Source organism: Lactuca sativa, chromosome 5, assembly GCF_002870075.4.
Source record: "Lactuca sativa cultivar Salinas chromosome 5, Lsat_Salinas_v11, whole genome shotgun sequence".
In the NCBI taxonomy this organism is placed as follows: Eukaryota; Viridiplantae; Streptophyta; class Magnoliopsida; order Asterales; family Asteraceae; genus Lactuca; species Lactuca sativa.
In genome coordinates, this window is record NC_056627.2 from 228,932,529 (window position 1) to 228,949,138 (window position 16,610).

At 34.4% G+C, this 16,610-nt stretch overlaps 3 protein-coding genes across 3 annotated transcripts; 1 reads left to right on the top strand and 2 right to left on the bottom strand.

Moving 5' to 3' along the window:
* Nucleotides 1-549: 549 nt before the first annotated feature.
* Nucleotides 550-1,100, bottom strand: LOC128126276 (uncharacterized). The gene is made up of 2 exons (XM_052764021.1): nt 941-1,100; nt 550-852 (listed from the first exon to the last, which is right to left on the bottom strand). Exons 1-2 carry the CDS (start codon nt 1,046-1,048, stop codon nt 550-552), a joined length of 411 nt encoding a protein of 136 aa, XP_052619981.1. The 5' UTR covers nt 1,049-1,100.
* A 267-nt stretch (nt 1,101-1,367) lies between these two features.
* On the bottom strand, nt 1,368-11,068 carry LOC111881863 (uncharacterized). Its single transcript, XM_052763613.1, has 11 exons — nt 10,686-11,068; nt 10,383-10,446; nt 7,681-7,741; nt 7,400-7,501; nt 6,898-6,933; nt 6,791-6,802; nt 3,014-3,068; nt 2,470-2,548; nt 2,244-2,385; nt 2,009-2,152; nt 1,368-1,928 (listed from the first exon to the last, which is right to left on the bottom strand). Exons 1-11 carry the CDS (start codon nt 10,726-10,728, stop codon nt 1,464-1,466), a joined length of 1,203 nt encoding a protein of 400 aa, XP_052619573.1. The 5' UTR covers nt 10,729-11,068; the 3' UTR covers nt 1,368-1,463.
* LOC128126277 (AP-2 complex subunit alpha-2-like) lies at nt 7,677-8,137 on the top strand. Its single transcript, XM_052764022.1, has 3 exons — nt 7,677-7,767; nt 7,835-7,941; nt 8,014-8,137. Exons 1-3 carry the CDS (start codon nt 7,759-7,761, stop codon nt 8,120-8,122), a joined length of 225 nt encoding a protein of 74 aa, XP_052619982.1. The 5' UTR covers nt 7,677-7,758; the 3' UTR covers nt 8,123-8,137.
* Nucleotides 11,069-16,610: the final 5,542 nt, after the last annotated feature.

The following is a 16,610-nucleotide window of genomic DNA, read 5'->3' on the forward strand; positions in this document are numbered from 1 at the left end:
GGATGTTCCTCCGCGCCCAATACTTAATCTTGTCCAGATAATTTGCCACCCGACGTTCAAATTTGGAAAAGATTCCTTCGGATTGGAATTTTTCATAAGCACCTCTACCAAGACTGTCATAAATATGCATTTCCATTGACGCTAATCGTAGTTCCCCAAATAGCCAATGATTAGGGGATGAATGAATCAGCAATAAGACCTGTATAAGGATCAGAAAATAAAATTATGTTTATTTACATCACAATACAAAAACATCACAATACAAAAACATCACAATACAAAAACATAACAAAAAAACGATATTATTTTCAATATAAACTATTAAGTTTAACGTATCAACATCCCACCAAGCAACCATGAAGTTGGGGTATGTAGCAATACCAGCCATAAACGCCCTCCAGTCATGTCCTTCTTCCAAAGCATGAGAAACAAAAAAATTTGGAGGCATTATTGTATGTCGGTCGCTCTCAAACCGTCTCTCCATCAAAAGTCGGTACCAAATGGTTATATGCTGCACACATGATACTTTTGTTATTGACTAAAAAACAATTAACTTTTAAAAGAATTAATTAACAATTTATTTACCGCTGACTCCAACCATCCGTCGTGTGTATGCCCAAACAATGAGCTCCAAAAATCTCTATCTAACACGAAATTAAACAAACGATGCTGCACATCGTATGAATGCAATACATAATTTTGGATGACATCCTCACCGCCTGCTACGTAAGGTTGCAGGCGCAACATGGAGAAGTCATGAGCAACACCAAAAACTGGAGGAGGAACGGGGCTTGTTGATTTCATACCAACCTTCTTTTTTGTTCTTCTTTTTTGTTTCGGTGTCGTGTGCAACTAAAAACAATATTCAAATGTTTAAATGTATATCTTTCAGATAATTCACATAAACATAAAATCATCAGTTTATAAATAAAACGAATACCTCGGTGTAAGGAGTGCATAAAAATTGTGATGGTTTTCGACTCCTAGGTTTATCGGGTGTAACTTCTTTGTCATCATCATCATCATGAAAATAATCTACATTTCCCATTATTATAAGTTCGTCTTCATCTGGCACATCATCATCAAATTTGTTCCCTGCATTGTCATTCCTCTCCTCCCACTCCTACATTAAAGATAATACTTTATACTTAATAACGAAATACACATAATTTAATAAGCAATAATATCTAAATAAACAAAATATTAATATTAATGTAACTATATAATAACCTCTTTAACTTCACTATAATCGTTTACATCACACACATCATCATCAAATTTGTTCTCCGCATACTGAGTACTCTCCTCCAACACCTACATTAAAAATATAACTTTTTACTTAATAACAAAATACACTTTATTAAAAAGTAATTATTAAAATCGTAAAGGTAACATCTATAACAACCTTGTCGTCTTGAGTATCACCAAAAACATTTTGAGTTGTATTGTTTTTATTCATCACTTCATCTTGCACAACCTATATTTTCAAATATAAAATATGAACACAGGTATTCATATATGTTAATAAAATTTAATAAATAATGTAGCGTGTAACTAACCTGTTCATCATAATTTCTTTGTGACACTGTCGGTTCCTCAAAAATAATGTCGTTCCAAAATTGTTCATTATTCACTTCTTCAAAAAAAACCTCTGTAGGTTGTCGGTTCATAAACACATGCTGCTCCAGTGCATGTAGCCGTTTCAACACCTCGTCTAGCTTGTGTTTCCCACTGCCCCGACCTCTACCATGAGAGCGACCACTGGACAACATACTAGACGAAGATTCGTCTTGTCTCCTAAAATGGTCCCGTACTGGGGATGGAACTGCTTTCCCTTCACCATATACATACTCTTGAAATGACATATAATAAAAAGATGTCATCTCACCATCACCCGGTAACATGTTTTGTCTTGGTGGTAGCCCCTCCTAAAAAATTAAACATATTAAAAATGCATATAAAACTATAATTATCAACTTTATTAATAATAAACGAAATATTTTTAAACCTGCATCTTTGACCAAATCTTGTTCACGTCAACCCATTTCAATTTTTTTGTTCCGCTCCATCTTTTCATCCGAGGCAAGTCTTTATTTTTTCTCAATGCAAATCCACATGCACGAACAGCCGGAATCATCTCATATATCCATATCTACAATTTTGTACAATTACAGTAATAAAAGTTAAAATTAAAATAAAAAATATAACAATAAAACAATTTAAATATAAGAAAATTTTTATACCCTAATTGGAGCCGTAAATCCTGAGACGGAATACTTTAAAGTTTGACCACGCTCAGGAAGTGATAAATAATGATATATCTTATTCCACGTATCCTCAAGGTCAAAATAAGTAAAATCCCATAGATAGCTACCCCAAACGAAGCTAACAAAACAAAAAAAACAAAATTGATTATTATATAAATTATAACTTTAATAAAATAGAACTTTTAACGTAAAGAAAATATACCTATTCCAGAGATCTAAATTCTCAGCCAAATAAAACCAATATTGTGGCACCCGATCGTTAACTTCTTTGCCCAAAAAACCTTCACACAAAATGTATATCAAACATACTCTAACTGCATCAAGGTCGTCAAGTGCTAGGAATGTTTGATTTAAAATTAAACTTTTCAGGTCGCCGATTTTCACCGAACTATTAGTATGGTCCGGAAATAGCCGTTCACGCAGTAAACATCTTTTTTTACTGCTTATTAATTTTTCCGACCCTTTTCTCCCAATGTTTTTTGGATACTCCCCAAAATTGAAGCCGGTAATCAAACAAAACTCTTCCGGCCCATAAACCATTTTGGTATTGCCTACTCGAAAATATAAACGTTTTATTCCATCTGGAGATAAAACAGGGTCCGGCCGGATCTGATGAAGGAACATTTTATGAAACAATAAAGCGTCCCTTTGTAAACGAGGGACATCAATAAAATAGCCAAAGACGATATTTCTGAAAATAGCACGTTGGGCATCATCTAAAACTTCAAAGACTTCCCATATGTTACCGCCAGAGTCTTTTAGGTTCGCAAAGGCTTTCGTATTCATTAAACTAAAATCATGCTGCAAAAAAAAACACAAAAACAAATTAGATAACTAAAAAATATTTTTTTTTTAAATATATGATTACGAACTGCAAATACTTTCTTAATTACTAATATATATATTTCCGATAAAAAACAATAACATACACATATATAAACAATTTTCCAAGTTATACAACAAATATATTTACGATAGAAAACAATATCATACATAATTATATAAATATTTTCAACTTAAACAACAAATATATAAACAATTTTTATCTTTCTAATTAAAACTAACATTATATAACCATATAAACAAAAAAATTTAAAAATAAAACGACAACCAAACTAACAATTTTGCAAGTTATACGACTACTTTATACAAATTTTTCAACTTATACGACAAATAAAAACAATTTCTAACAATATATATACGACAAATTTTCAACTTATACAAATGTTATACTTATACGACAAATATATATACAAACGACTATTTTGCAGTTTATATAAACAATTATAGGATAAAAATTTACAAGATTTCAGGTTATACAACAACTAAAAAAACTACAAAAATAACAAATTGTAAACATTATCTACGCAGTCTCTACTTGTCTCTACTTACATTTAAACTTCAAGTATACTACTAAAAATATACTAAAACTATCAAACACATCAAAATTACCCTTTTTTAACACAAAATAATACAACAATTGATAAAAAAAATAACTTTAAACATTAAAAGAGTTAAAATCTAACCATATTTGCGGGATTGTTGACATAATCCTCCATTTTCTTCAAAAACTAGCCAAAATTCCGAGAGAAGCCCAAAGTTAGAGAGAGTTTTTGTGTAGAGAATGATGAAAAATGAAAAAAAAAAACGTTTTTATACCTAAAAATCACCCATTTCGCAGATGAGAAGGTCCCATCTGCGAAATGGGCTTCTCATCTACGAAAGTACAAGTGCCTAAAGCACAGTTGTGCTTTAGGCACTTGTACTTTCGCAGATGAGAAGCCCATTTCGCAGATGGGACCTTCTCATCTGCGAAATGGGTGGCTATTTTTGTAATCTCGATTTTTTTTGGCTATTTTTGTAATGCAATTAGTGTAATTGGCTATTTTTGTCATTTTCTCCTATTTATATGGTATGTTAATAAGATGAGTTTGCATGGGAAATTAAACCCTCGTACCTACACATACCATCATGACTGGCGACATGCTCAAACCCAACCTATTTACCGAAAAACCCTATCGCATCTCTAACATTTGTGCCTCCATTCGTATCCTTCTTAATTATGATCGCACGAACTATGACGCCTGGGAAGAACTCTTTGAGACTCAATGTTGCGGGTTCGGTGTCACCAACCATCTCAGCCCTCTGATGGACCAAACTTCCTCCAACACGGAGGAATGTGAGCGTATTGACGCCATTGTAAAGTGTTGGATTTACAACACTTTATCTCCCTCTCTCTATCTCCTTCTCTCCTTCAGATGTCTCTGAAAAGGAAAGCTATAGTCTATGGACTATGGACCCAACTTGGATCACTGTTTCGATCCAACAAAAACTGACATGCTATTTAACTTGATATAGAACTAAGGTCTATTATGATGGGTGACTCTTCTACCCCAACTTATTTTACAAAAATTAAAACAATTACAGACTCATTAGAAAACCTTGATGCAAAAGTTTCTGAAAAAAAATTGGTTATCTACACACTTAACGACTTATATACAAAGTTCGAGCACATTACTAGCCAAATCCAACACCATAAGACGCACCCCTTGTTTATGGATACATGTGCTATGCTTGAAGTAGAGGAACAACTTATACTCCAAACCCAATGATAACATGGTGGTTTATCATAATTTTCAAGCTCATCCTCGTCGACTGTTATTGCCGCCGGTACCACCGGTCGTTCCACTTTTTCACGTGGTGGCGGTCATGGGGGAGAGGTTGTGGTCGGAATAGCCATAGAGGCAAATTTGATGGTGGAGGCAGTCGATCATACACCAATGTTGGAGGTCAATAGCATACTGCGAGTCAACCTACAAATATCCCTTTTGGATGGTGTTTTGGATTTTACCCACTTATAGTGTCACACCCCAAAACTGGAACGGTGGAAAAGTTGGGAGGCGGAGGACGTCATGTTTAGTATCACAAGTCATGTATCATAGTAATCAAAGTAATAAACAACCATTTCATTAGAAAGAAAGTGTTTACAAAGTATGTGGTTCACATAACATAGACTACAAACTAAATAACAAACAAGACATGAAGCTATTATGCTCCATCTTCTGATTCCCAGAGCACGTACTTGTCTACTGGTCTCCTGAGAATATAAGTTATTTTGAAAGAGTAGATCAACATTTAAGCTGGTGTGTTCATATGATTTTAGTGATGTAAGTAAGTTGTAAGAAAGTTGTAGTAACTTGTATGTTCTTTTAGAAAAGTTCGCCTGTTCCTCTAGGAAATCCTATATTTCCTGCTTTGATGAAAGATAAGTAAAAATACCTCTATAATCCTTTCTATGAGTAATGAATGGATACAAGTTATATAAAACCCAAAGTAAACAAACAATTGGTTGTGTGTATCTGCCCTAAGCCCATAACCAAACAAGGAACATGAAATGAGGCGGAAGGCACACATTCCATTGGTTGTTAGATCTTTGTTGTATATAAACCTGGTGTATTCACTTGGTACTCACAGAGTTAACTATAATAGTTCCTTTATATTTGATGAAAACATTCTTTAAGAAAAACCTTATTTCTTTTAGTAAAAATGGTAACCACAATGGTTCCTTCTATAATCATTTAGTTTATACTAGCTATGTATAATCTAATATCGAATAGATAGTTAATTGCACTACAAGAAAAAAGGCCTTTTACGACGCTCATTGCGCGTCGTAAATGGCTCAGACGACGCGCAAATGCGTGTCAAGGAAGGCCATGTCATAAAGATAGACGACGCGCATTTGCGCGTCGTCTAGAGACGACGCGCATTTACGACGCGCATTTACGACACGCATTTACGACGCGCGGTTACGAAACGCAATGCGTATCAAGGAAGGCCCTGTCATAAAGGAAGACGACACGCATTCGCGTGTCGTAACCTTACGACGCGCGTGTTAATGACACGCAATGCGTATCAAGAAAGCCCCTGTCAAGAAAGGCCATGTCATAAATGAAGATGACACACATTTTTGCGTATCGTAATTTTAAATTAAAAAAAAAATATATTTATGGATTTACTTATTTTCATATTAAATTTGCATTTTATGTCACATAATGGAAAATAAAATACCATATACAAATAATACAATGCATTGCACAAAAGTTAATGTTATACAAATAATCATTCGAATAGTAGACAAATGTAATACTACAAATAATCATTCCAATAGTAGACAAATGTAAGATTTCAACATTTTTTATATAATTAACTAAATTATTAGCCAAATTTCCTAAAATACCAACATACTTTTCTATGAAGAGCATTAACACTATTCTTTTCCATCAAAAACTTCAAAACCTGCATAATTAATTTAATGTTTAATCAGCTACAGGTCAATAAGGTAGGTTTAAGCAAAAGAGGTTCATAGTAGTAAGATTTTACTTACCACTGTTGTTAATGACATTGAAAGAAGCAGCCCAACAAACACCCCCTCAGAAGGATTATTACTAAATGAAACCACAAACAAAGTTAAAAAGTCAAGTATTTTGTGACAACCCCGGAACCAGGGGCAAGGCTGTTTTTACCCATGGTATGACCTAATACATGATAATAAAGACTTGTTTAACAAAAAGAAAAATGATTTCTCACGTGACATCACTATTAAGAATTGATGAAAGAGGGTACTCCACACTGTATTGCCAACAAGCTTGACACCAACACCTAAAAGCTGGAAAAAACAATAACAGAAATAAAAATAAATGTAAGATTTGAGATAACAGATGCATAATTCACATGTCTACTTTTACCAATTTATTTTATGCAACATATATGCAGCTGACATGAATGAATTATACAACAAGTTAGGAGTAAAATAATGGATGGTTGCATATTTAGTATGATAAATAAAGAGATTTGTGGCATAAGGGTGCATAAATAATAAAAAGCAAAAAGGAAGAGGAAAGCTGACTTACATAATCAGCAAATTTATGAATTGGTGCTTTTAACATAATACATAAGAGTGGTCCCGAAGGGATAGCTGGCAGCAAAAAATCTCAGGCAAAAAAAATTCCAGGAGAAAACAGTTAGTACCTCAAAAGCAAAGGTTTTATAGGGTTAGGCATGCACCAGCAAGACAGGGACTAAGATTATAAGTGATGTGAATGAGACATAGTAATTAAAGGAATTTTTGTTACCATCGTTCCATGCATAGTGGTTGGGGTAGAGTGTTTTTCCATCACTGTTAACACGGAAGGGTCCAAGTTCTTCCATGGCTCCATATCCAAACAACAAGCATCCTAGCCCAGTAGAATACCTTCATTAATAGTGGTTCGATCTTACTCTAAATTTTGGTGCATTTGGATGATGATCTTTAGAATCTCCATTATGATTCATGAATATTCTAATTAATTTGGTATTGTAGAATGTAGATTGGTATCTGCATTATTAAAGTTCATAGGACTTACTACTGACTCACTTTTCTTTTTTTAATCATTAGCCTTATGCAGCTCTCAAAGCTAGAGAATATCTTGATAAGCCTGCAATACATGAGACAATGGTGAAGGTATGTAGATTATATCTTATATTTCCTACACAAATATAGACAACTGTATGCTGATGTCATTATGCAGGTTAGCGCTTATCTGCTTGGAGAATACAGCCATCTTTTGGCCAGACGACCTGGGTGTAGCCCAAAGGACATTTTTGTCATTATACATGAGAAGCTTCCTACTGTATCGTGAGTATTTCTATTTCTATACATCTATGTTTTCTTTTGTGATCATCATCTATTTTTTTTTTGTTTCTACAGGACTCCAACAATATCCATTCTTCTCTCAACATACGCAAAGATTTTGATGCACTCTCAACCACCAGATCCCGAATTACAAAACCAGATCTGGGCAATATTCAGCAAGTGAGTTTATAATAAATACTGAGATACAACAAAGAGCTGTACAGCTATTCATTTTCAATAGCACACTTGCAAAAATTTTAAACTTTTAAAACCCATCTTAGAAGGACTAAAGGTTAGAAAGGAGAAGTAATGAAGCTATGAGTTGAGAAAAGAGTAATCACAGCAAGGTCTCTAAAACAGACCTGCTGTTCAAAACGGGTTTACTCCAAAATCTAAAACAGAAACATAGCTTTAACTAAATTTTATAGAAAACTATGATTGTTCAGGATTCCAGAACTATAAAGAACTCCTTCTAACTCCAAAGGATGAATTAAATATGAATTTTACAAAAAGGTGTATCACTTCTATCTCCAACAAGACAGTCAAGTGAGGTTGGCCAATTCTACCCAACTTGTGAGTAGAATTCGTCCAAACCAAAATTCAGAGAAGTAAAGGACATACAAATGAAAGTCTCAGAGTTGGAATTGAATGAAAAGCATTTCCCAAGCTCCGGATATAAAATTCACATTGTGGACAATCACAACACTAGTAAAAGCTGGTGACTGCCCACTGATCTGGAGTCTGGATCAATTCTAACCAATTTATAATTGGAAATAACACCCCATCTGCTCCAGATCTTAAATTCATAATATCAGGAACATATAGAAACTTGGAATCACTCTGGATCCTTTTCCAAGCCTTATAAATGATGAAAACAAAATGACATATCAGAACAGACCCGGATCAGACCTAACAGCAAAAATTCCATTCTTGCACATAGATAACGTCCTTACCAGTGAAGTTGGGCTGCTTAAGAAAGTTAGCCAACTCAATTTGTGAACTTTGGGAACTGGTTTGGGGTCCGTTTGAGTTCTATAGCTCAAGGTATGATTTTTACAATATGACTATAGATCTGATGGAAAACAGAATCATAGCCACCCGTTTTGGATTTTTCTTATAGATTGCTTTTTAATGTTAATCAAAATACAACTGTTTCAAGGAACTCAAAACCTCATCAAAAACAAAGATCAAACACATATTGGTCAATGGGTTCACTTTCAGATAGAAGTATGGCTGATTTAATAAAAATCCCAGAGCACAACAACAACAATCAAATTCAAAACAATGAGGATCATAGACTTTGTGCTGAAGCATCAAGAAATGAAATTGAAGTTTTGAAAAGTAATGTTTCAAGGTTGGGAACGCAAGTGGAAATGTCAGATTTGGAGTTGGAGTCTCTTCGTAAGCAAATACTTATTGAGAATAAACGAGGACAAGATATGTTGAAGAAAGTAACTGAACTTCAGGAGGAGAAAGAAGCACTTGAAGAGGAAAGGAAAAAAGATATTGCTACAATGAAGGAGTTTTATGGTGAACTAGACATATGTATGAGTAGAAAGAAACAGACATCAGTTACTTCATTGTTGTATGTAATGAAAAAGAAAACAAAGGGCATAAATGTAAATTAACTTAGGAGCAGTAAGAAGCTTTAAGTTTAAGATAAGGTTAAGCTTTAAGGTTAAGCTTGCATAAAGAGACACTAACGTGCTTCTTTTTAACTTAATAGAGTTAATGGGTAAAACACTTAATCTACACAACTTTATGGGGCTGTTTCTTTTTCATGTTTGTACCGTTAACATTAGGTTACTCCTCTTCAATTCAGTTGGTTTCTTATAGGCAAAAAGAATGGTATTAATTTGTTTGTTTAGTTTTAATAGCAGAAAGTGAAAGATGGAAGAGTTTGGGAGGTTGAAAAGGGATTATTTGATAAAGATTCCCCTGAACAAAATTCATGGCAGGCATTTCCTGAGGAGAATCCCACAAAAAACTCCAAATCTATTAGAATAAGATTATAAGAAACAATGGGCACCAAAACAAGCAAGCAGCTGAAGGCCGCACCACCAGATGGGGTTTTGGAGAAGAAAGCTTCACAACGGTTCCTGCCTCTGCTAGTTCTCACTCTCAGGTAAACACAACACCTAATATCCCTATCATCACCACTAATTCCGGGCGTTCTAGTTATGGGGAGGAGTTCAAAAACAAAGAAAGTAATTCAGCTTCACGACCTGCTGGATGGGCTGGTTTCTAGTATTATTATTATATAAAATCATGTGTTAAAAAGATACTTGTCTCATGATCATGTGTTAAAAAATTCAGTTTTTTTTAGAAGAATGTTTGCCATAATGGAACCAAAACCTCTGGGAAAAAGCAGTCTTTTTAAGCTTTATGAACAATAACAGAGCTGATTTGGAAAAGGGGGACAATGAAAAAAAAGACAAACTTACCCATGAACTGACTTTTTGTTAGGCTTTGAAAGTTCTGAACAAATTGACCCAAGCACTTTAATGTCTGATAGAGGTATAGAAAGTGAAAAGTGAGTGTACAATCACATAAATGGAAAGTTTGACTTATAAGTTAAAATTTATAAAATAGAGTTGACCTGTGGTGAGGAAACATTAGCATTAATTTTTTATCATTTTTTTATCTTAGTAAGCTTATTTACACTTTAATGAATAGATTGAAAATGAATTTGTTACTTTCTTTCATAATGATCAAAAACTACCTCAATAGATATGGAATTAAATTACCTTGCAATAGAGGAAGCTGACATATGCCTTCTTTCATATTCATTAGCTAGGCAGGTAAAAAACTGCAAAAGAGTAAATTTCTAGTGAGGGCCATAAATTCACAGTCATGTGTACGTCAGGTGATGTTATAAGGTCTGACTTAGGTGAGATGGCTCTTTCAAGCATTTCGTCAAACAGTTGGAGTGCATAGCTCCTCCCCTTTCTTTTTTGATCTATTTATTGGAATTATCACCACTTTGAGAGCATACAACTCCATTCTTCTTTTCAAAACATATAATTCAGCAAATAAGTTAACATATAAGGGTAGGAATACGAACTTAAGACTAAAACTGAAAACAAAATGACAAACCCCATCTCTCTTTGTAATCTTGAATTGGCTCAATAGCTAGAAAAAAAAAGAATTAAAATTGATCAAAAACTACCTCAATAGCTTATTTACATCACATATAAGAGACTATATAACGTTAGTTTAAATAGTTGGTTCTTGATTTTAAGAAGTTATTTTTGTAACCTAGTTGTATATATTAATAATTGGATACCTGTTACATGTGGTTGATAGATAGCTTCCCAAACAGCAGCTAGTTCTAAGCCAATAGCTATAAGCTGAAACGTGAAATAAAGTTGTTTACAGAGATGAGAAGTAGATACAGGAAAAAAATCAGAGGCATAAAGTAGAAATTGACAATACTAGATGAAATCGCACATTTAGGGAAAAATCATAATCCTTTTTCTTGATTGAGAAGATGAAGTCGAGATATGAATGAGAAATTGCGTGCCCCCTTATTTGTTGAATGACTGAAGAAATAGGGCAGGGTAGAAGCGTCCTTTTCATACCTTAGTGCAATCAAACCTTGGGCTTGTAAACCTGAGGAGTCTTAGTAAATGTATTAGGGTGGGGAAGAGGTGGAACGGTGAGCCTGAGGAGTTGATATCTAATCTTATGTACCAATGGTGATATATGTCATTCTTCTATGACGAGTATGAGAGATATTATTTGATAGGTGTGTAGTCGCCGATGTTCTAGCCTGAGGAGTCACAACACCATTACTATTTCAAATGTGTTATGTTTGATTAGGGTTTGCACATAGAAGGAAGTGAAAGTCGATCGGAGAGGAAGGGGTTTGCAGAGAGAAAGAAGGGAGAGAATGAAGTCGATTTTGGAGGGTAGAGAGCAGAGAGGAAGAGGAAGCGGGTGTTCAAAATTTTGGGGGATTTAGTTTCCCCCCTTACCTATCAAGGAGGCGCGTTTATTAAAATTATAAAGCGACATTTGTAGAGGACGCTCTTTTTATTATAGGTGCCCTCCGTGTTTTTAATATTTTTACACCAGACACTAATTTAAGGGCACTCAGTAATGCGCGACCTAAATCCTTAAAATTTTTGAAGAGATGACACTTTTTTAATGTCGCTCTCTAATGCGTAACATAAATCAAAGAGCGTCGTGTTTTGCGCGTCGTAAAAGGCCTTTTTTCTTGTAGTGTTGTGTGAATCTGCCCTAAGCCCACAACCAAACAAGGAATAGGAAATGAGGCGGAAAGCACACATCCAACTACCTATCGGGTATTAATTATATATAACCCTGATGTATAAACTAAGGTATTATAGAATTAACCACCTAAGGTCCTTTAAGTTATATTGATTTAATAAATTGGACTAAACCCTTTACTGGTAAGTTTCTAGTTTTGTATACCAAATGTTCTATTTGAAAAGTATGTTTTGTACTAGAAAACGGTGCATTGAATTAGTGTCCTATGACTTGACCCATACCTGGTACCCCTTATGATTACTTGGTGTATACGGAACATATATATAGCTAAGATCGAATAGATAGTAGGCTGGGTGAATCTGCTCTAAGCCCACAACCAAACAAGGAACAGGAAATGAAGTGGAAAGCACACATCCTACTACCTGTCGGATCCGATTAATATATATTCCTAATGTATAAACTAAGGAATCATAAAGTTAGCATTATAGGCCCCTTTCTACTGAATGTACTAGACTCGACTGTTATGTTTGTCGTTTGAAAAGATGTAATTTTTCCCTAGTTTATAACTATTTTAACTCGAAAATAGTTTGCATTAACTTTCAAGTGGAACTGTCACAATATGAAAGTAATGGGAAAATGTAAGTACACAATTGTCTTTTGAATTGACATCCCGAAGTACTGATTACCTTAAAACAAGTTTTTTTTTATTAAGTTCATAATGTGATGAGTAGTACCCGTACTATACGCTCTCATTGCAAGATATTCTGGTTACCAAACGCGACTTCAACAAACAAATTGCTAAGCCGTGAAGTAGTCTCACATTAAAGTTATCTAATCATGTATACCTAATTTATTATCACCTTTTGTTTAGAACAATGCGTTAATGATCATTGGTGTAATTAGATCCTGGTTTGTTCTTCTACTATATCATCTTAGTATGTTCTTTCTGTTATAGTATCTTAGTATGTTCTTTCTGTTATAGTATCTTAGTATGTTCTTTTCTGTTATCGTGTATTGTATCTACCTCCCTGTTTCTCTTTATAGTATGTTCTAGTATCTAGTATGAACTGAACCCCTAAACTATACCTATTATAGTTTACTAGTATGTTTACTTGAACTGTTAATGAAAAGACTCATTTATCTACTAAGTTATGATTGTACTTTAAAAACAGAATTTTATAAACTATAAAGTAACATAACTTAAAAAGAGTTTTTGAAATGTTTTGATCACTTATAAAAACATAATAAATCATTTGAAAGATTTTTATAACAAACATTTACACAATTATCATTGCGTTCAACTTGTATACCCCCCCCCCTTACAATCATTTAAAACAGTTTAAAAGATTGATTATAAGGGTATGAACTCACCTTATGTGGGTGATTCAAACGACTATGCGCGTAAGGATGAGAAGTTCCACAAATGAAGTCCCGAGACACAAACGAGTCCTAAATGACATATATGGCACATATTAGCATGAATATAGTGTTTATAAGCAACTAACATGCAAGGAAACACCCTTAGGGATTAAGAAACACTTGAACTAAGTGTTAGAATTACATGTGATTGATCAAAGGGGAGTGTACGGCCAAGGGAAGTGTGTTCATGGCTACACTTGAGTTTACGACCATGTTGTGTACGGTCTAGGGTGTTTACGGCCAAGGGAGTTTACGACCGTAAACTCCTGGAGATCACCCTCAAATCGTTTGTTCCAGGTATCTAGGCTAATGATTCTACTAGGTAGTAAGTGTATGAAAGGAATACTCAGGATTTTGAAGCCTTAAAAGGGTGTTTTCGGCCACCAAGAACAAGTGTGTGTTCTTGGTGTTCTTGGTGAAAGTTGATGATTCTTGAAGATCTAACCAAAAGAGGTGATTTTATGGATGAATCAAGAGATGCTTATAAGGCCAAAAAGGAATAACAAGAAGGATGGATGAATCACTTACAATTTTTGAAGATCAAGACGAAGATTCTTATGATACTTGAGAGAGAATTCAAGTGTTCTTGAGGTGAAAATGTAAGAAATGAAGAAAAGTGAAGGAATATGATACTTAGGGGCATGAGTTCACGGCTGGCAAGAGTTTACGACCGTAAACTCCTTTTTTGCGGCCGTAAACTCCTTGAGATGGAGTTTATGGCTTGATTGATGTACAATGAACTCAATCAGATACTTCCTAACACTCATTCCTTAGATGTATTAGGCTTAGGACACTCAAACAGACCCCTAACAAAGCTAAAAGATAGCAGAAACAAGTCTGACACACGGTTGAATTGAATGGCTGGACTTATAAGGCAAAAAATTTCGGGTTGTCACATATAGTGATGGGCTCCATTTAATAACAAGTTGGGCTGCTTCCAACGCCAACCCAACAAACTCATCGTCCCACTTCTCATGGTTATCCCAACTTATCTGTGTGACAATTGGCAGTTCGGGATCAATCAAAGTCAACAAGTCAGCAAAAATCAAACAAGTTGACGAAGGCCAACTACTTAAGACCCAAAACATTGTGATGTCGGTTGGCACCTGGACCGAAATCACTAGGAGATTTTGGTGGTACCATCACCTAAATCACTTGGTGATATCAATTGGTGCTAGGCTGAAATCACCTTTAGATTTCGGTTGGTGCTAGGCTGAAATCACCTTGAGATTTCGGTGGTACCATGCAACTTGATTGGTGGATCATTTTCCCAACGTGATAAATTACACAATCCAATGCAAATTTCACTTCATCCCACCCTCACCCCCTTCTTATATATATTAGGCCGAGATCAATCCATCATAATCCTCATTTTCATCTCCTAAACTTCTTCATTTCTCTCAAAGAAACAAATTCAAACCTCATAAATTTCTCCACAGTAGCATCATCAAAACATTCAAGGAAACCATTCTTAGAGTTGATTCTTAAAGATTATTGTAAGTTTCCTTATTTAATATAGTGATTATACAACACATTTGTGATAGTTCATCTCATTCACACATATTATTACGTGTTAGAAACTCATAGGACACGACTGCCTTCAAGTATTATAAGTTTGAAGATCTTCACCATCATCTCGTTAACCAACCACAATCACACTCTACGTGAGTTCATACCCCTACACTTTTCAAGATTTTTCTATGTTTTAGGGGGGGGGGGGGGGGAATACAAGTAAAACATAAGAGAACTTGTGTTAAAATACAAAATAGTAAATACATTTTACTACATTTTTTGAACAAAAGCGCTAAACTCATGAAATAGTTTTACCTCCAAACTTGTGAACTTTCCATACAAAGTTTTACTAAAAACACAAAGTTAGGAAAAATGACCACAAATACGTAATGTTATTCTTATATATATATATATATATATATATATATATATATATATATAATGGGTACAAATCTGATTACGATAATAAACTATATAAGTACAGTTTATATGACTTAAATAGTTTTGTAATATGTTGAGCAAAAGTGTATAATTATATAAATTACATATGTAATTATTTCATATCATTTTATTATCTATCATGGTAAACTAATAATGGTACATACAAGGGATTTTACATTACAACAAAACACTTTTATAAACTATAATAGGTGTAGTTTATGGGGCATTCACACTATTTTACACTTTTGAGACAAAGAAATAACTATTTAAAAGTATAATTATTTTTACACTATGTAACCACTATGGATGGGTAATACTTATATCTACAAGAAAAAGGGTTTTCAGTACATGTAAACTGGTTGATACAATTTTGTGGGACAATTGACTTCACCGTACCTATGAGAGTACACACTAAGTCCTACATTATAAACAGAGTCTCTTGTAGGGAGAGCGTGACACTTATGTATAGATCTATAAGGGACTGACAATCCCGCACCTAAGTTGTTAGCAACAATTAGACTGGATGGTGTGGGGTGACAAATGTCTAACAGTTCCGACGCCTAAAGAACGTCGTAGCAGGCCAACTAGTCATTAGCATGGTTATAATAAATCACATGGGGTATTAACAAACAATTTGGTTTACGGGGTTAACATACATTCAAGTAGTTTTATATAAAGATAAAACTTCATAATACTATCTTCCAGTACAACACTATTTACATTTTTAGTATTTGGATTTAAGACTTACAACTGATTTTAAAGAGAATATTGGATTTTCTGAAAGTACACTCTATCATTTTTACAAGGAAAAGTTACCAATCCTTCTCATACAAAAATCTTATGAACTCACCAACTTCATTGTTGACACTCATTTTAAAACTACTTGTATTCTCAGGAAATCAGTAAACAAGTAATCAAAACGGTTTTTGAGGATGGAGCACTACGACATTACATCATATATTCAGGGCCGGTCCTGACGGTGGGCAACACGGGCGACCGCCCAAGGCCCACGACTCGAGGGGGCCCAAAAATTCTAGAATATATATATATATATATATATATATATA